We start from the raw sequence: 21,254 nt of genomic DNA on the forward strand, positions 1-21,254 counted from the left end.
ATTCAGCCCGGGCACTGGCTTCCCGCCCCCGTGTATATGAGACCCTCAAGATCACATCAAAACTGAATAATAACAAAGGCAACTACCCCACTACTGTCACACTTGTGCCCTTATTACCGTTGTTCCTCAAATTTATATTTGTACCGACCAAGAAAGGATTTCAACTTTTAAAGAAAGGTCCACAAGAACTGTGTGGACTCTTCTACCACTGTCATGGACCTTCTAGAATTTTATTCACACTGATGCTAGATGACTTTGAATGTCCTTTATTCTAATTCTTCTTTCACTTCTAGCGCTTCGCAGTAAATGTGTCAAAGATAACCTTGACCCCAGTCCAATGCCAACACATCCCAATTGTTTCCTATCATGGTAGCTTCTGTGTAAAAGAGTATCAGGAAGCCCAGGGAGGAAGTCACAGACACCTGGCTTTTGCCACACTATCTGAGGGCAGAAAAGTGGGCTGTCTTTGACCTCTTCCCCCCCAACCTTTACGCACACCATGCCAGGGCTTCTGCCCATAGATTTATTGTGGCCTCCCTGCTTTCAGGGCTTGGCGATGGCAAAATCTCGCCATGATGTAGCCCCTCCACTGCAGAAATGAACATCTGCCTGCACAGTTTCACAACACATTAGCACACGTCTTATGATGCTATCTGTGATCCTGATAGCATCTGCTCTGACAACTAAATCAGTGACTACACATGTCAAGCCCAGTGTCTAACTGTGCACACACATCTGTGCATGTGGACCTTATTTCATGGAGCAGATGTGTAACTAAAAAGTTGTTCATAAATCAAAGTGTTGTACATTGTAAAATGCCCCAAGGAGACTTGATATTTAAAGTGATCCCGTGTTGAGTTCCTTCGCGAAGACAAGCGTCCTTTGGTAAAATAAGTAATCATAAGTCCTTGCTTTGAATTTTGTGGCTGGATTTTTCGCCTCTTTGATTTCTTCAAGGTGAAGGGACAGCATCCACTAACCTCAGTTCTGGGCACTGTCAACATATGTACGTCCTTCTGTGTTTCTCAGAGGTTTCACTTGTTACTAATGCCCCTCGGGATGGGGAGTAGGTTGTGGTTCTGGAAGACCCTTGGGCACAGGCACAAAGTCCCCTGACCGGACCCTATTGTGGAGACATTCAGACCTCCGCTCCAGAATGCATGAGCCAAATAAGAGGGTAGGTCTGCACCCAGAAATACCTCAGGGCAGGAGTGGTTTACCGCCTGGATGGTGAAGTCAACAGACTGCCGCCTAGCACCCCAACCCCAAAGGTTCTTATTAAATAGCTGTGGGGTGGGTGGTTATTCTATTATGCAACCAAGGTAGAAAACCACTATTTTGAAATATAGTAGTGGTCCAAGATCCACACTGGACTTAGGGAATCAGAATATTAGAAAATCAGGTCCAAGCACCTTTGTGTTTTAAGTGCCCCACTGATGATTCTTTGTGTGGTGCAGGTTAAAAAAAATCTTTTCTCTTGGAGGCATAATTTCAGAATAAAGCTCACATTCTGGAAGGGAGAAGACTCAGAAAAAAGTGTACTATTTCCTAATTCTGGGGTTTTCAGAAAGTTTTAGAGGATGTATTCACAAGGGTCCCACGGCCCCCTTCAGAAATCTAGTAAATGTTTTGTGAGGTCTCATAAATGCCTCACACACATGGGCAGCCTTCATATCTCTTGACCCACTTAGCCAGAAAATTGGACTGCCCCCGACAGTAGCTATGGGTCAGAATTGCTATCCGTTGGCCATTTTACTTCAAACACCCAATGTCTGTACCCCCTGGAAGAGGGATCTGAGTCAGGGTCACATGCTTTGGAGATCTTGTACCTCGGCGGTGGAGAGCTCTTTCAGCCACAGCTACCCTGCATGTACCCTGGGGCAGTCTAAAGTTTTTATTCTTAATATACGGGTATATCTGCCTTGTTAGTCCATCTGTTCAGACAGACTGCTCACCGCCTAAGGTTATCAAAATAGTTTCCTCTGACATGTTTATGCTATGCGGATCTCCTGCTAGCTTTCCTCTCGTTTACCCCCGGGGTGGAACTGGGCTTGCTGGGTGAGGCTTCTGCCAGCGAGGGGACATACTGATTCAGACTAACCTCTTAATTGGGGTATTTCTAATGAGTTGCCAAGCTGTTGACATAGAAGGCTGAGGGTTCGTTTTCGGAAACGGATGGGTTAGGGAAGGGGCAGACACCACATGAGGCGTACAGAGGCCCGGAAGTGACAACGAGAAAAAAACAGAACGCAGAAACGCCAACGGCTGCAGCTGGCCTTACCTCTGCCATCAGCGAGGCACCTGTTATAACCCACAGGGCTGAAGTACTCGAAGACAAAGACAGCCACGGCTGAGACGATGAGCAGCATCACGAACATCATAACCCATACGTCAGCACTGAATGGCTCTGGGGAAGGAAAGAAAAAATCAGTGCTCAGAATTAGAGCAAAAACACATTCTGACTTATTTGCATATCCATTTGCTCAGGCAACACGTGTTTTCTGAGGGGACAACAAACCACAGTTGTGTTGCGTCCCTTCAGAGAGCCAGGGCCTGGGCGGGGGAGAGGTGAGAGGCTATGTCTGGGTGTCTCCATTGCCCCGTTTCTTTTCTTCCAGAGAAGGAGAGCTTCTTGCCTCTGAACTTTTTGAGATAGTTTCTGCCATGGCCAGGAAATGCACAACTACAAGAATAACTAGATCTGGAGTAAATGAATCATACGGGTGTGGTTCATGGCGTATGTTCTCACCTATATGGCTGGCCACACCACATGACGGAGACCTGGACAAGCTTTCACCAATGCTTCCCAGGCTTGCGTGCAAATTCATTCTCAACAGGCACGGTCACTACTTCCGGCCTAACTTGGTTCAGTAATAATTACATCCAACGAACAGCTCTTTTGCCCCCTTGCCTCACCTCCTCTAAACTTCCCAGCCTATATTTACTTTTCAACCCTCTTTATTGTGGTGGATTTTATTAAACATCGTTAGGGTATGAGAATAGAAGTCAACGTCCAAAAAAAAAAAAATCCATCCATGTTGACGATCCGTGACTGTCACGGTGGGGATGCAGCAGGTGACAAGGAAACTTGTTTCAGGTATAATTAACAAAATGACTACAAGCTATTCCCTAACAGTGAGTGAAAGGGGTTGATAGGATAGGACCAGGTAGAACAGCAAGAGAGTGCTTTCTTTAATTTCTTTAATCATTCTTGCTGAATCCCTCCCAGCTGATCCAAACCTCTCTGGCTTAGACGCGTCTAGAAATTGAACACCATATTCCAAGAGCCACCTCACCGAAGGCCTACAAAAAGGGACAATTGCTATTCTTTCCCATGATATGATGTTCCCTCAATTGTGTCTCAAAATAGTTCTGGCCTTTTTAGCTGTCACATCACATTGTAAACTCATAACTAAGTGAATTAACATACTGTTTTTTCCATTTCCCAAATCATTAATAAAGATGAAGTTGAAAAAAGGGAAAAACTGGCTAGACATTAGAAAATATCTTCTTACTTGAAATCTCTGCTTTACTTTTGGACTTTTGAAGGGAATTATACAAACCCGGTCACTTAACAATTTAAAAAGGACCTCGATAAGGCACACATCCACTGTGAAATGTAAAACCTTTCAGTGGCAGCCAGAGATGTGAGGGTAACAGGTTTAATTCAAAGCCTCTATATGGTGGAGTACAGAAGGCCCCTCCCCTCGGCTCTCATGGACTGCAGTCCTATCCAGATTAAAGGCATCCTCTCTGAGCTTCCTTCTCCCCCACTGAGGCAAGGGCAAGTTTCTGTGTACAAAATACAACAAGCATTTGTATTGGTCTTTACAATTTAGAAGGTACTTTCACCGTATAGTTTATACAATCCTTATAATGGCCCTTTCATTATGGTATCACCATTTCTATTTTACAGAATGGCAGGGCCAGGTTATAACCTGAGGTATTCTGGGGCAAAGTGTATCTCTGCCCACCACACTGGTTCCTGATTTAGGAGTTGCACTCTGAAATGGCTTCACGACTATTGGAACACAGGCTCTGAAGGCAGCCACCTCTGGGCTTTAATCCTGGATTTGCCAGCTATGAACTGACAGATTGTTGGAAATTTGCTTAACAGATCTAAGATTCAGTTTCCCAAGACATAAAATGTGTATAATAATGGTATCAAGGAGATAATATGCCAAAAGGATGTACAGTATTGCTTGGAAAACCACATAATAGGTGTTCAATAAATGTTGGCTTCTTTTTTTTTTTTTTTTTTAATTTTTTTTTTTTTAACGTTTATTTATTTTTGGGACAGAGAGAGACAGAGCATGAATGGGGGAGGGGCAGAGAGAGAGGGAGACACAGAATCGGAAACAGGCTCCAGGCTCTGAGCCATCAGCCCAGAGCCCGACGCGGGGCTCAAACTCACGGACCGCGAGATCGTGACCTGGCTGAAGTCGGACGCTTAACCGACTGCGCCACCCAGGCGCCCCAAATGTTGGCTTCTTTTACCCTTGTAATTAATTGCTTCTCCTCCGAACACACACACACACACACACACACACACACACACACCCTGCTTGGCACTACTGTGTCATTTTAGGGCTTTGCTGATATATCACTGGCTCTTCCAGTTCAGAAGCTGAGGTTAACGCTATATTGTGGTTAGAATTAGAATGCACTTTTGTCTGTGTCTCTTAATGTTCCAATTATCCTTGCAAAGTAAAAAAGCAAATAAAATACATAAAGCTGCTATGAGGATTAATGCATATAGTGTGTGCTATCTAATAGTATTTCACATGAAATTGGCAGGTCCAGAATTTGCTCTACTCTAAGAAGGCTAGCTGAGAAACTCGAGTAATTTATGGAAAAATTCTATGGAACCTATAACTCTATTTTATAGTGCATTAATTAAAAACTTCCCCTTTCCCCCACTACCTGCCAGATAGAGCTTAAAGAAGTATCAGTCAAGGTCTATTCCAGTATCCTCATGAAAAAAAAAAAAGTTGAAGTCCTTCAGAGAGTTTGTGACTCGTCCAAGGGCTTACAGCTTGTTTATGTCCAAGCCAGGCCTCCTGCCTCTTAGCCCAGTGTCCTGTTTTCAAGGTGACATTTTATTTTCCAACCCTTTGCTCTCACGGCCTCTGCAAAAAATATGGGGTATGAGCTCACAAAGGACCTCATCTAATTGAAATCTTGGCCTTATCTCACCAGGTCTTATATCCCATCTAAGGCTTTGACACATAAGCGATGCTGGAGAGCAGCGAAGTACAGAACGACATGAGGAAGGGCGGGGTAAGATGGGAGCGAGCATCAGATCAGCTGTATCTCTCAAAGCTCTGAAAAATGTATGTGAAAAAAAAAGCCTCTTTTGGTAGCACCGACTTCAATCTTTGAAGATAATTAAAAAGGCATTTCAATGATATCTAGAATTAGAAATTATTTTTTTAGATTTTTTTAATGTTTTATTTAATTTTGAGAGAGAGAAAGACACACAGAGTGTGAGCCAGGGAGGGGCAGAAAGACAGAATCTAAAAGCAGGCTTCTGGCTCTGAGCTGTCAGCATAGAGCCAGACGTGGGGCTCGAACTCACAAACTGTGAGATCGTGACCTGAGCTGAAGTTGGACGTCCCTAGAATTCGAAAGTATTAAAGCGGGAAGAAGTACCCTCTGAGATCAGATAGTTGAAATGCCTTCTTCTTTTTTTTTTTTTTTCCAACGTTTATTTATTTTTGGGACAGAGAGAGACAGAGCATGAACGGGGGAGGGGCAGAGAGAGAGGGAGACACAGAATCGGAAACAGGCTCCAGGCTCTGAGCCATCAGCCCAGAGCCCGACGCGGGGCTCAAACTCACGGACCGCGAGATCGTGACCTGGCTGAAGTCGGACGCTTAACCGACTGCGCCACCCAGGCGCCCCCTGAAATGCCTTCTTCTACAGACGAGGAAACTGAGTCCCAGGATGGAGCACATTTGCTCAGGGTCAAGTGTGGAGTAAGTTGCAGGAATGAGACCAGAGTAGGAACCCTGATTACTAGCCTAAGGCTGTTTTCTTCCAGGGTCCTACGCTGTCCTATCAATTGTTTTTGGGTATTCTTCAGTTTTTATATTTGAGAATAAACAATATTTAAGTCCCCCAAATTAAATGGGCTCCTAGAAACCACCTCCTGACTGAAAGAGCCTGGCCACGTGCTCGCTCCTTCACTTAATCCTCATACCAAGTATCTGTCCTTACGTCCATGTCCTTCACACCAGTGAGCATATCACTTACCTAAGAAGGCAGAAGGTGAGACAGTCCCATTGCTGCGTGACACCATGACACTGATGCCGGTCTCTATGAAGGGCACAGAGAAGTCGACCACCTCGGATCGCTCCTCATTGATGGTGAGTGATCCCACGGCCATATAGGCCCTCTTCATAACCACCTGGGAGAAAGGCACAGTACTTCAGGTAGGGCACTCAGGAAGGCCAGGGGCCACCGCAAGGAAAAAACAGCCAGGCAGTGGTTTCCTTAGTATAGTGGGAACAGGAGAGCCTGTTCACGGTTTTGTATTTTCTAAAATTTATAAATGAGCCTCTTTTTATATTAACATGAAACAAAACCCATGGAAAATGGAAACGGCCCTTACTTTCTGACACTCACCTCTCCAATCATACCATTCCAGGTTCCATTGATTTTCTTCCCATGCTTGCCATTGGTAACCAGGTAAAGATCATAGGTGAACTTCACAGATTTGGAAATTTTCTTAAGGATGTCAATACAGAACCCCTTGCAGCACTTTTTGATGTAACCTGGCTCCTCATCTGTTTTGTTCCTAACCAGTTGAAGAAACAAACGAACGAACGAACGAACAAACAAACAAACAAACAAAACAAGGCTTTATACAAGAGGCAGCTTTTATCCTTCACCATTCAAACTCCAACCCCGAAGCAGGGCCTCCCTTTCACAGCTCAGCACAATGTGTATCAGACCCGAGTGAGGAAATCGATAGACGACAGAACTGCAATTCTTTCATTAGCTCATCATGGTGAACAACGTTTCCTCACAGTTTTTAGTGCTCCTTTGAAGTGTAATGTACATTAGGAAAGCGCGCATGTCCTAAGGGTTCAGTTGGAAAAATGTGTATACATTCAACCTGCCCATTTAACCAGCACCAAATCCAGGTACGGAAAAGTTACCCTCTTCTTCTCTCTTCCAGGCACTTCCCACTCTCACCAACGAGAATCATTATCCTGACTTCTAACAGTATAAATTAGTTTTACCCATTTCCAAAAATGTTCCTAAATCTCAAAATTTCGGGGCATGATGGCACGAACACCAATGCAAATTTACATCTCCTAAATTTCAGGTCCTGGTTGTTGAGATCGGGCAAGGCCAAAGATACGTTAGCAGAGTTAGCAGTAGTTCTCCCAGGTCATGATCTGGACAGACCCAGGCATCACACCACAGGTCTGCTAGGATTCCACGGCTCAGTAGTAACTGACAATTGAACATGGTGCCCAACTCATTCTATGCCTCAAGTCCCAGCCCAGGCAGGTGCTGACAGCTGTATGAAATCGGACTATCCCACGCCACCCAGAGCACTGGGGAAGGGGCCATACTCAGAGACTATGCGTTTTTGGCAGGGGACTGTGTTCCTCATGCAGGTTCCACTCAGAGGGTCCACACTTTCCACAATGACAAAGGGGGCCTCCTCCAGGGTTACAATGCTCAGATGGTCATCCTCCTGTTCTTCTGTCTCAGGACACATTCGGGGCCACACGTAGTACTTCATCTGCAGGGACTTGTCTTTCCACTTCCCCACCTGCACAGGGGTAAACAAAAGACTCAGAAACCACTGGCAGAGACCTAAGCAACCTCTCCTTAGCATCACCCAGGAGGCTGTTAAACAAATAGAAACAGACACAGGCATTGTATGTAACAGAGAGGAAATTCTTTTTAACCTATATGCCTAAAACGAGACTACCATGTCCATACCTAAGAAAGGTAATATATTCTTTTGCTCACTCACTTACCAAACATTAGAAGAGGATCTACTATGTGCTGGGCATCCTTCTCAATAAACCCTGTGGCTCAAAGAAGCATGATTCTGCCCTTTGTCAAGCTCACATTGAATGAAGGAGTCAGAAATGTAAACAAATGTTTACAGTGATAGATGGTAAGTGCTCAAACTGAAGCCTGTATCAAGGGCTGGGAAGATGCCAGAGTTTCCTGACTTGTGCGGCTGGCGCTTTTTTCTACTTAACTGTAACAAGGAGCATGATAGTGAGAGCAGCAAATAGCTCCAGAAAGGTCAACAGAATGACTAGAGCAAATGAGCCAGAAGGATGTGTTTTGGCTTGTAACAGAGGTCCAGTGGGAAGCCATGTGGAGAACTGGGTAGATCTGAACTGGAATAAAATGATAAGTCAGGATTAAAGAATACAGCTCCGCTGGGGAAGGAAGTGTGGTTGGGCTGGTGGCGAACGCCATGGGTCAGTGCAGATATGCACCTGCTGGGTTGGGTGGGGGCACCGGGATCAATCATACAGGTCTTCCTGTGTGCACAGGCTCTGTACCCCTACTTCAGGGCGCACCATTCAAGCATACTCCGGCGTGAGAGGTGGGTGCCCCCTGGAATCATTCACAGGGTGGCCCTGCTACCAATCATCAGGAGAAACGTGTGGGTTCCATTATCTTTTAGAAGAGCCATTCATTCCTGTTTTTGTAATAGAATCTGCATGACTTTGTTGGTGGGTGCCTGTTCTCACTCTGCCCTTGAGTTTCCTGAAGAGGGAACACCTTTTCATCTTCTACAACCAGACATCCTCAATTACCACAGGAATTATGGACTGTAAGCTCCTGCATTTTCCCAATCTATAATTTCCTCCATGCAGCAATGCAAATTAGTAGCATTAGTGAGGCACGAGGACTACAAAACTACTTAATCATTAACTACATAAATCAACAAGGAGCAACAAATGGGCAGTACTTCATGAATTTTCAAGCAAACGGGCTTAGATTTCCATATTCCTACAAAACCAAAATTCCTTTGTTTCTGCCTTTGTCTGCCTAGGTGTCTACCTAGTACCTCCTTAGGGGTGGTTTGTATCTCCCTCCAACCTGTGTAGCAGGGGCTGCTTACTTTCATGCCCGTATTAGGCTTGCACAGCCACTGTCCCGGTTTTACTGCATCACTACAACAACGGACAGTGGTTTGGTGTCCTGGGCCAACCTGTTGGGCATTAGCCTTGGCGCTAGTTTTCTTCCAAGTGCGTACACCATATTTCGCTTTTGCATTAGAGTTATGCACTGGACCTAGAGTTGGCTTTCCTTTATGTATGTAGTCTTCTCCGTAGTGAAGGTCCCATTTTGCTGCAAGTCTGTTTTTCTTCATATTGCTAAGAGTACTTATCTCTAAAGCAGAAATATCCAAATAGCTTCTCAGCCACGTGGGGATATGGATGTCTTCAGCTAGTGGTTACAGGGGTGGCGGGACTCGGGGGCAGGGAGAACCCATCGTGGAAGCCCATGATGTTGGGTCACCTCCAAGTCCAAGTAGCCCTACGTATCGCAGTGGCCAAACTGGGATCATTTTCTGTGTTCAACGATGGGGAAAAGTTGGGAACCTCTAATGTACCTATTTTTATTTATTTTGTCACTCTTACCATCTTCTCCCAATAGTCCCTGTTGAGTTTTTTCTTTTGAATCCACATTTATTCTCTTCTATCTTTACTACTTATTAGCCTAGTCCCATGGTGCAGCAGCCCATTCTGGGATTACTGCAGGCCACTGCGAACTTCACGCAGGCAACCCCCTAGAGCGCACTGTGGACACTGCTCCCAGATGATTCTTCCTAAAACATCACTATTCAAGAATTGGAATATCCATCCCTATTCAAGATTTTCAACAGCCTCTCACTGCCCTTGGGATGTGTCCAAACTTCTCACCCAGATGGTCAAGGTGTGTGTGCTGAGCCTAATGTATCTTGACAGAGTTCACTATTTTGAAACATGAATCCTTTGTTCATATTGGAAAAGGAAGTTATTGATATTGACAGCCAAAACAGATTAATCAGGTAGAGGTTTTAACAAGTAAGCTGTGTGTTGTTGACTAAGAGACTTATTCTATTTGTAAAACAAAAATGTTGCAGGCGTAGCATTCTGGCAAAGTTTCAGGACATCCCTGTGGACGGCATGCGATATAATATAGATTATTATATACTTTGATAGATTTAAAAGGAGTTTAAAATCTATACCCAAAAAGGAAAAGAAAATATTGTTTAATGAATCAAGGTCATCACGGAAAGAGGTCTTTAGTGACACTTCAGGAGATTCTGTACTTGCAAGTGGCCTGAACAGTGTTTCATAAAACCAAACAGAAGTAATGCTTACAAAACTGCAGACAACACAAAGCTAAATGGGATAGAAGATATACCGCATTGCAGAATCAAGGTTGGAAGTGATGTGAATTAATTGGAATGGACTAAACCAAATGGGATGAGATTTAATAGTATTTATACATAAAGTCTCGCATTTAGATTTTTTAAAAAGCAACTGCACAGTATTTAAAAGGCCATATTTCAATTAACAGCAGTCTATAAAAGCTATTGCACTAACAAATGGGGCATTTACGGCTTTACAGAATCCAGCACACGTGGTGAGGAAAGGGCACAGACAATCCCACTCGGCACTGTGTTCATCATACCACAGCTGGAAAATTAGATTCTGCTTCTATAATTCTATGACCAAATGATCATATTTACTAGGTCATTCTCACCTATCCAATAATAACCTGCACACGGAGTCCCCTCTAGCACACCTTTTCCCAACTTCCTGAAAAAGCTAGCCGGATCATTCCTTGCTTCACATTAGTTAAATTCAACCAGAAGCAATTGCATGCCAATTTTGTGCCAGGGACGGGGCTGTGTGTTACAGATAACAGCACCAGGTGGCGTTTAGCAAGGCCTTAGTATATGGTAGGCACTGAACATTCCAGTAATCTCACTGATCATCACAGCAAGCTTGTGAGAAACTGAGCCGTCTGGCTCCTGAGTTTGGGCTGTTCCCTCTGCACTGCACTGCTTCTCTGTCAATGAAAGGATAAAACATGACTCCTGTCCTCTGAGGACAGTCTAGTGGGGGCAAGACACTCTCTATTGACAATAATATCAAATTTTTTAGGCTTTGGTAATTACCCTAATAAAAGGTATAAATCAAGTACTCTGGGATTCAGAATAGAAGTAATTACTTCTGAAAGGGTTGGGGTGATGGGAAAAAAGCTTGATGAAGACACGTCTCTTTGAGCGGGGCGTTGAAATGTGACAGTGCATTTGGTGAAGAGTACTTGATCCACTGAGGCAATAGCAAGAACAAAGGATCAAGTCCTACAGTTGCTCAAAAGAAAGATCAAGGATAGTCCTTCACAGCTGAAAGGGTTGATGGGGCAGTGTGGGGGGAATGGTCTAGCTCAGTTCTCCTCCTCTTTAGAGACCTGTTCATTCCAGCCGGACAGTCTCTATTCTGCAGACAGCCAACTGGATAACACTTGTCTCTCCCTAACTCCTTGTTCAATGGCCTCACACTGGTAGCTTGAAATTGGCTTCAAATGGCATCCACGAAGTTGGCAAACACAGTAATTCAAGGCTTCCTCTGCCCACCCCCACCCCCCGTTGTTAAATATTTACCAGCTCACAAATGGCCAGAGTAACCAAATCATTCAGTATGTCATGCTATTTACTGCCTTGGGGACTAACTTTTCAGGTGTCTTGTCTCCTACACTAAATTCTGAATGTAACCCTAAGTATTTTTGTGACCACGGACAAATGTTTAAAACTCTGAGTCTCAGTTCCCATATCGGCAGAATAAGGGAATGATTTCTAAGGTGCCTTGCATAAAATCTCATGATCCCAGGATCTTTTTAGGATGAAGTTCTCTACCATACTTCCATCTGATCAGAAGCCAGTGAAAAAATATTCTACATGGTTATTTTCTGAAGCGAGGGAAGGATCTAATTTATTTATACAAAAAGATTAGCTTGTCTTAAAGTCCTGACTCTTTTGTATTGTTTCTTTAAGGATGACTGCAGTGAAGAAGAAAAGTTAACAAATTCCTTGAGGACTGAAAGAGAAATAATTTTAGGAAAAAAATATCCCTCTGCTATAAATACCAGATTCAAAATGCTGTGCAGTGCCCATGTTAAAGAACACGTTGAGTAACCTCGAATTAGCTACCCCTAGGCAAAAGAGAGCAGGGCAGTTAGAAACAAGTGAACTAAAATTAAGTAAAATAGGAATTGTTTGGGTAGAAAAATAAGGTATGTTTCAATAATTGTTTTAAGGGGGAGGAAGTATGCTGGAGATGTAGATAGGAGAGCTTGTCAAGAGTGAGAAAGAATTGGGGTGCCTGGGTGGCTCAGTCGGGGATATGTCTGACTTCGGCTCAGGTCATGATCTCGCAGTTCACGAGTTCAAGCCCTGCGTCGGGCTCTGTGCTGACAGCTCAGAGCCTGGAGCCTGCTTCGAATTCTGTGTGTGTGAATTGTGTGTGTGTGTGTGTGTGTGTGTGTGTGTGTGTGTGTGTCTGCCCCTACCCAACTCGTGCTCTGTCTCTCTCTCTCTCAAAAATAAATAAAAACATTAAAAAAATTTATAAAAAAAAAGAGTGAGAAAGAATAGCAGATAGAAGCCTGAGACACCAAAAGGGAAGATTCTGAATGCTTTCCCAGAATATCTGAACTGGCTTGAGTTTGTAATACCGGAAATGCAGAGAGTCGTAGGAAATGAGGTCAACAGGAGGTACTTCAGGGAAGATACAGTGAGAAACACTGAATGAAGAATTTACAGCTGAGATTAAAGGATGATCAGAAAAAGAAAAACGAAAAACCTTGAGGAAATAATGAAGAAAACATCTATAAAGTGCTCTGAATTCCTCAGAGATAAGCACTAAACAAACATCATTACCGTGAGCACGTTTAACAACAACATCTGTCTATAAAAAATGCCATTCTCCGCCATGCTAACATTTAAAAAGAGCTCTTGAGGACTGAAGTCATCTTTCTCAAGAGAAAAAAAAAAGTCTCTGATTAGTTTTCTCAGAAAAAATGGAGTCATTTTTAGGGGTTCTGGTTTGGCACTCTTGGTACAAGCTGAGCACCTGTTCAGCTGGGAATCTCTCCTCAAAAGGACGTTTACCTCACAAACCTACGGAATATTATTCCTTAAGCCCTTGCTCATGAAAATTCTAGCGAACCAATCTATGCCGATTTTAGACTTCAAAGTCTTCCTTCTGCTAACAGATTTCCTCCATTACCACCAGTGAAACTGGCACTAATTTGCACCCTGACAAGGCCACGCATGAAAAAAAGACCACGGGGACCATGCTCCCACTGAAGCCCCTGCCTTCATCCCTCTGGTGAATGTGTCATCACGGAGAAGGGAGAGGGGCCTGGGCAGGGCATGGCGGCCGTGAGAGCTGCTACAGTCCTTGCCCACACAGCAAAGGACATCCGTCTCCCTGGGCTGCCTCTCTCAGCTGCACAGAAAGTCATTTCTTAAGATCCTGGAAGAAAAGCACTTATTAGAGCCTCTTTAGGTGTCAAAGGTTACTTTTCAAAAATGGAAGTGTTTTTGTTTCTTGTTGGAGATGGCATCTGGCTCGAACACGAAACGCTGCTTAATTTACGCCTTCCACTGCCTTTAAAAATGCAAAATGTAAAACTATGTGATCTCCCCGAGCAAGCGAAAGGAACGGGCACAGCGTCTGCAAGGCAGCCGGAACATGCCTCCTATTCTGTCCCCAAGCGGCGGTCCATCAGGCAGTGGCCCCTGGCCGTGTGCTGGTGTTGATGCTGCCCCCCGGGCAGGCCCGAGACTCCTAACAGAGCAAAACTCTGAGGATGGGAAGGCACTCCCAGCTCTCCTCTCCCAAAGCCACCCGTCTTGGCTCTGAGGACTTTTAAAGGTTGAGTGTCTGAGAGTACTTCATTTTGTCCAATCTTAATGTTTCCGTACCTGCCCCTCCTACCCTTACCCCCATCATTTGTAACCAAGTGGATATTCTGGTGTATGGCCACTCATTCTCTATATTCATACAAAGTACATATACCTATGTATGAAGAACGGGATAAGCAAGGGTAGACATGTGTGTGTTTGCTAAAATTGTATCACGATATACACAGGTCTCTGCAACTTGCTTTTCTCGCTTAATTATATATACATCGTGGACTGACTTGCAATTCAGTAGATAGTAGATCTAACTCCTTTTGTTTATTTAAAATGTATTACTTTAAAAGAGGGAGAGAGAGAAAGACAGCACCTGTGTGGGGAAGGGGCAGAGAGAGGGGGAGAGAGAATCCCAAGCATGGTCCTTGCGGCCAGCCTAGAGCCCTACATGGGGCCTGATCCTATGAACTGTGAGATCATGACGTGAGCTGAAACCAAGAGTCCGATGCTCAACTGACTGAGCCACCCAGGAACCCCAAATCTAACTCCTTTTAACAGCTGCATAGTAGTCCATAATAATGGACATGGCTCAGTTTATTTAGTCATACCCCTATCGATACATATTCAGGATATTTCCCCAAAAATTTTAACCAAGACATATGATACAGATCTTGATATTTCCAAAGCATTAATTCCCAGGGATGAAAAAAAAAAACAGAATAAGAGGATATTTATGTTTTTAAGTGTTCTGGATGTTGCCAGAATACTGTACCAAAGGTATGTAGCGACTAAACTTCTTGTCAGCAACACACTCGAGGGCTCCTTGCTCACGTTGTCACCAGCGCTAGGTTTTTATCACTATTAACGTCTGCCACTCTAAGGGGTGAAAAACAGTATCTAATTGCTTGCATTTTCATCTCCCTGGTTCGCAGTGAGCGAGAGCACCGTGGCACATCTGTGAGCATTTAGACTTTCCTCTTTTACCCTCTAGTCTTATCCTTCACCCATTTTCCGTTGAGCTGTTTGTCTCTCTTATCTATTTGTAGGGAGCTCCTGGTGTAGCAGGATAGTAATCCTTTACCTGTCAGATAGGCTTGAAATGTTGTTCTCCCTCTGAGATCTGTCTTCTGTTTTTGCTATATTTTTTTATGCACAGAATTTTACTGTTACCTTTCTTTCTTTTGTAGTATAATGTGTGTGTGTGTGTGTGTGTGTGTGTGTGTGTGTGTTTAGAGAGAGAATGTTTGGTTTTACCTAAGGAAAAAAGATCTACCCCACTCTCAAAGTGTTACTTGTTCGTCCTTTTTTTTTTTTTGATTAAAAAAAGATGTTTATTTATTTTTGAGAGAGACAGAGAGTGCGCATGGGGGAGGGGCAGAGAGAGAGGGACAGGGGATCCAAAGCAGGCGTTGCTCCGATAGCAGAGAGCCTGATGCGGGGCTTGAACTCATGAACCGTGAGATCATGACCTGCGCAGAAGTCAGATGCTTCACCCACTGAGCCACCCAGGCCCCCACTTGTTCCTCCTTTTGCACGGAGCTTGTCCTATATTGTGTGTGCAGACACAGTCCTCCCTCTGTCGGTCTTTCCATGTCTCTCCAATGCTTTGCATCCTTCTCAGGCCTCATCGTTTCCACAGTGCTGTCTCCGGTCACCCTTGCTCAGAGAAAAAGCTCCATTTCATCTTCTGCAATAATTCTGTGGGTCAACCACTCCCTTCTGCTGTTACGTTAGAATGCTAAGCTATAGTCTGACATACAGATCCCTGTCTGTGAATGCGTCTTGAAGCATCCTAGGGCAGAGACTATATTATTTTACTTCTTTTTGTCCCTTAGACTGGCTTGAACAAGTGTGCTCTTAGTAAATCACTGAGTGATGGCACTAGAGGAAAAAATACATCGATACCCTCTGAAGGCTCCACTAGGTATAATTCCAGTGTTCTTCCACAAGAAGGCCTTAGGAGGTAAAGGCTGCCGCACTTACTGCTTCTCTTCAGCCATCCTGATTACAGAGTTGCCCTGGACGGACTCAGCTCCGGGTGGACTGCTGTAAGGGTAATGGCGAAATCTGCTGCACTGAGCATCTAACGAGGCCACTGGCACAGCTTGATACCCCTTCTCCTAATCATTTGCATACTCAGTGATGTCTAGGTTTAGAAACCCAGCATTTGAAACGTGCATTACAAAGTAATTTCCATATCCAAATTGGATCCATGGCTGCCTTGGCCTGTTACTGCTTCGGCACTTAGTAAGCTGGGGACCGGCAGCCCGGGACACACGGTCCAAAGGGAGGGCCGTCCAGCCATTCTTGCCTGGCACCTGTGTGGGTCTCCCAGGGAGACTGAGACATCGGTTGTCATCCCAGCCTCAGCTGCTTTCCCTGTCTGACGCCTGCCTCTCCAAGAGAGCCGGGGGCTCCCTGGGGACTGTGCATACCCACTGCTGCTGCCAGCCATCCCCCTGTGAGTGATCCTGGTTCTCCACAACTCTTGCTCTGCAGAGTGAAGGGATGGGAAAGTGGCGAGCTAGAGCAGGAGCTGGGGCCGGAAATGGAAGCTGCAGATTCAGAGAAACAGTTATGGTCATTTCAGATAACTCCACCAACAGATGTGATGAGAAGACTGGCCTAGCAACAGAGAGAGAGAGAGAGAGAGAGAGAGAGAGAGAGAATGAAGCCAGTGATAGATAGATGAATGAAGCTGGTGATAATATTAGAGTAATTGTAGCTGTTATGGGCTGGACGCATGGAGGCACCGCATCCTTTGTCACTAATTCCCCCAATGGTGGATGTTGTACCTGTAGCGGACAAACAGCAGCCTCACTGAGGGTCCAGGGTTTTATCCCCGATCGCTTTGACTCTACAAGTCCATGTTTCTTTCACTCTGCCATGTTGCCAAGAGAATTATTCCTGACCTCTTCTTCATTGCTCGCTTTTTACTGAGATCTGAGAGAGAGGAGTGTGCTTCAGCCCTGCAGCGCCCCCACCCTCACCTCTGCTTCCCAGCAGTGATGGTTGTATGTAAAGGCTTTGTGGCAAGTGGCAGCTGAGGTCTGTGGTGTGGGCCTGACAGGCAGGACGCTGGCAGGTGCCAGGAGGAGGCGTGGTGCTGACAAGCTGTGTGACCTTTGGTGAGTTATTTCATCTCTCTGTGCCTGGCACATCTTAGCTCTATGCGAGTATCTGCTATTTTCCCTCCTCCTTCTCCTCCCTCCTCATTATGACTATTACTCCTACGAGTGAAACATGGGTACAACTCTTCAATGTGCCTAACTTCCTCCCAGAAACAGGTTTTTTTTTTTTTTTTTTTTTTTTTGCTTGCAAGTGGCAAGGGAGAAATACTGAACAAACTCCAACTTCTCAAACTTTAATTCAATTCGATTAAAAAAAAAAAGTGTCAGGGTAAACTCCACGCAATTCTTTTGGCTTTCTGCACCACTTTCATGTGAAGAAAAGTAGAAATCACAAGGATAAAAGATGCTATGATTCTTCCAGACTGACCAAGGGCCTTGAACCCAAAGAGTCCCATTGAGCCAGGTGCTCCCTCTTTATAAACCCTGACCTGGGATGAGAGGAATATTTTAGAAAGGGCATGAATTCTTTCAGGTCAGAACATTTTGTTCATAGTTTGCCACACAGACTCAAACAGACTTAAAGGTTCAGGGTGTTGCCCTGAAGTATCAGAAAGGGTTTGAGATCTCCTAAGCGTTAACTCCCCATCCTTGAACACCAACCTCAGAGCCCCATTCTGGAACCCAGGAGGGCTCAGTCACCAATAGCTGAGCTCTACCATCGCCTCTGAGTTCCCTTTTGCCAAAAAAGGCCCGTCCTCTGAAACACCAACACTGAGCCCCGAAGCACCCTCTAGGACATGTGGGAGCCAATAAGGGATATGCATTAAACAGCACCAACACTAGTCCCACCTCCCTGAGTCAACTTCCTCCTACATCACAGGGCTCTCGATGGGTGTGCAACACCCCCAAGGCTTTGGCTTGCTCCAGAACACGGCTCAGCAGGGATGCTGGCTGGTAGATGTGGGTGGACTCCAAGGGTGCTGCTGCTTTAATCTGCTTTCGGGGTCTGGGCCACAGGCTTCAGTCATGAACACTGCTTCTCAGCAGCTTAGCTTCTCATTACTCTCCACCTTTATCCTCCACTGACAAGCTGTGAGGGTAGAGCAGACGTGCATGTCGTCTGACCACACTGGATTTGAGCACTGGCTTCACAAGTATTTGTTTATATATGTGTGGATGCATGGATGCATGAATGTATATATGTATTCATTCATCACTCATTCATCCATTTCACTACTTCGGTTCATTTTACCATATTAGTTAAGCACATAGGCTTTGAAGTCAGAAAGGCCTAATTTGAGTCCTGGCTTTGCTTGTATGTGACTTGGGACAAGTTGCCTAACCCCCCCTTTTTTAATATTTATTTCTGACAGAGCGAGAGCGAGAGCGAGAGCGAGAGAGTGCATGCAAGCAGGGAGGGGCAGAGAGAGACGGAGACAGGGGATCTGAAGCAGGCTCCATACCGACAGCAGAGAGCCTAATGCGGGTCTCGAACTCACGAACCATGAGATCGATGAGATCACGACCTGAGCTGAAGTCAGATGCTCAACTGACTGAGCCACCGGGTGCCCACGTTACTTAACCTTTTAAACTCTGCGCTGTGGATGCCTGCTGTTACGTCTACCAACCTGCCATCTTCCGCCTGACTTTTCTAGCGCACTCTCTCCCCCGACCCCTTTTCTTAGTTCGGTCTCCCCTTCTTTCGTGAAACATCCCTTCCTCAACTCCAACTGCACGGTCCTGTGGAAGCTGCCTTGTTGCACCTCCCAGTCTACCCTCTGACCAGAGAGGTGGGGCAGCTAACTGGCTGGATAAAATCCTTGGGGTTTTTAACCTCCGGACCCAAAAGAGTACCAAGTCAGTCTCATAATCTATAATATATAAAATTCAGAAGAGGTAGGCAGCCATGTTTTGTACCTTCTGAAGAAAACTGGCCTATGGAGAGAGAAGAATGAAGCCAGTGGCCCGAGAAAAGTAGATACACGTGAGAGAGGGCAAGATACATGACCGCATCAGAGTCCTGGCTTGTAGCTACTCTGGATGCCTAGCCACAGTTCTGGTGAGAAAATCTGGTGTATCCTTTATGATAAATTTGCCTTTTGCTTTTAAGCTAGTTCAAACTGGGTGTCTATCCTTTATAATCAAAGCCAAGTTCTCATCACACACTGTTTATCTCGCCTAAGCAAGGCAGTAGATAGTAACTATATCCTTCTGGGGTTTCGGTAAAAATTCAATAAAGTAATGTACATCCCTGCTTTGTGGAATGCCTGGAACATGGAGAGCCCTGAGAAAAGGACAGTAGTGGTGGTATTATTCATCAACTTTTCGCGAACACCTCAAGAGCCAAGTAGTAGGTTGGCTCACCAGTGACAGGTCCCAGCACCATCCTTTTATTTTATTTATTTATTATTGTTCAGTTATTTTTGAGAGACAGAGACGGAGAATGAGCAGGGAAGGGGCAGAGAGAGAGAGAGAGAGAGAGAGAGAGAGAGACACAGAATCCAAAGCAGGCTCCAGGCTCTGAGCTGTCAGCACAGAGCCCGACGCGGGGCTTGAACCCATGAACCATGAGATCATGACCTGAGCTGAAGTCGGACGCTTAACCGACTGAGCCACCCAGGCTCCCCGGGCCCACCACTATTCTTAAGCAAGTGCTTCCCTGCCTGGGGGCAAGGGAGGGAGAAACAGGAGGCCCGTGCTCAATCTCAGAGTTTTGAATTTAGGTAGGGCCAACCAGCTAGAGTTCCTTGTGTCAAGTCTGACAGTGGCTTATGACCGAATCCCCTCCATGGCCCCCGATCCTCAGGGGGGTTCCTTGGACAGTCACAGGGTCTACAGTTTCAGTCAATCACACTCAACAGGTCATTTGGCGTCTCTTCCCAACTGGCTTACCTGCCAAACCCTGCTGCCAGCTTCAGTCATTTTCCAAGCCTCCCATCCCCCTTTTTACTCTCCATGCGCCCCTTCCACAAATCCTTCTCCAGGAGGAACAGCTCGTAAGCACATGGGTTCCGTAAGATCCCTACAGAGGGCTTTCCCAGGCCAAGCAAGTGGTAGAATGGGATCTGAACCCAGGCAGTCTGACATCCGAACCTTTGCTTTTCACCACTACTCTGTATTGCCTCAAGTATTAGAGAAGATGCATAAGAATGATATCAAGCACGTAGTCATAACAATGCTCAACAAATGGCCCTCACTGACTCAGGATAGCCCATCAGTCCTGTTCTCCTCAGGCAGCCCCGCATGCCTCTGGCCTGCCATAGCGTTAGAGGCTCTCGAAGTCTAGGGCAGCTGGAGGATGAAATGCTCTGAGTGGAAGCAGTGCCACCATCTAGAAGGCACTGAGATCTCATGGGAGACCAGTGGGAGCCAGAGATGATTATAGGCTCTTCAAACACTGCCTACTGGGCTGATCCCAGCGTGTTCTGTCCTTTGCCTCCCAATACGTTTCATCACATCCTCCATCACGATCCTCCTTTGAATTACAAATGTGTTCAAGATGTTCAAAGAAAAGGTTATTTGCAAATACACAGGCATCTACGATAGATCTTAGACACACTGGGCTAGCTCCCCTCTGGAGTGTATATCTCAGGACGCTAAGAAAGATGAGGAAATTGTTGCACAAACAAGCCAAATCAGGTTCTCATGCAAAATTTCAAGAGCTAGAAAAGGCGGCCAGGACTGGAGCAGGACCTCATCAGGTGAGACCGTGGAGAGCTGTTTTTGGTGTTACAGGGTGCTCGTGCACAAGGGCCAAAAAGGAAGGAACAGGAGGAATTCTGGAAAAGAAACATATTGCGGAAGTATAATGAGAATGTTTTCCAGACCACAAATCTGAATGTAAACTCCGATAATTATGAATGTGTTTTCAGGGACAATGAAGCAGCACAGTTGAAAATGTGGTCATCTGGGAAATCCACGGCATAAGGTTGTGAATATATATGAAAAGAAACAAGGCATGAACATTGAAAAGACACATAAAAATCACCGAGGCGATGAGGGAGCACAAATGGAAGAGGTCAAAGTCATAGAAAATACATTACAATTTTAAAAGACTAGACCACAAAGAAGAAAAAAGTCATGAAAGATATGTTTCTAGGAAGGTGCCTTGTAGAATTCTTTGAGCAGTTTACTCGCACCTCACGCTAAGGTCACGGACAAGACTCAATCCTTAGCAATATCACTCATTCTTTGTTCTAAAATTTTTTTAATGTTTATTTATTTTTAAGAGAGAGATAGAGCACAAACAGTGAAGGGGCAGAGAGAGAGGGAGACAC

The 21,254-nt window shown here is 45.1% G+C and overlaps 1 protein-coding gene across 1 annotated transcript in view; it reads right to left on the reverse strand.

The window, feature by feature from the left end:
• The window catches only part of GRIN2B (glutamate ionotropic receptor NMDA type subunit 2B), a 428,048-nt gene that overhangs the window by 61,850 nt on the left and 344,944 nt on the right, over positions 1 to 21,254 (reverse strand). The window contains exons 7-10 of the mRNA XM_043563552.1: positions 7,587 to 7,789; positions 6,628 to 6,799; positions 6,256 to 6,409; positions 2,282 to 2,407 (exon numbers count right to left, since the gene is read on the reverse strand). Of these exons, the coding sequence (XP_043419487.1) occupies positions 2,282 to 2,407; positions 6,256 to 6,409; positions 6,628 to 6,799; positions 7,587 to 7,789 (655 nt within the window). The remainder of the gene's footprint in view (positions 1 to 2,281; positions 2,408 to 6,255; positions 6,410 to 6,627; positions 6,800 to 7,586; positions 7,790 to 21,254) is intronic.

This window comes from Prionailurus bengalensis, chromosome B4 (assembly GCF_016509475.1).
Source record: "Prionailurus bengalensis isolate Pbe53 chromosome B4, Fcat_Pben_1.1_paternal_pri, whole genome shotgun sequence".
NCBI lineage: Eukaryota > Metazoa > Chordata > Mammalia > Carnivora > Felidae > Prionailurus > Prionailurus bengalensis.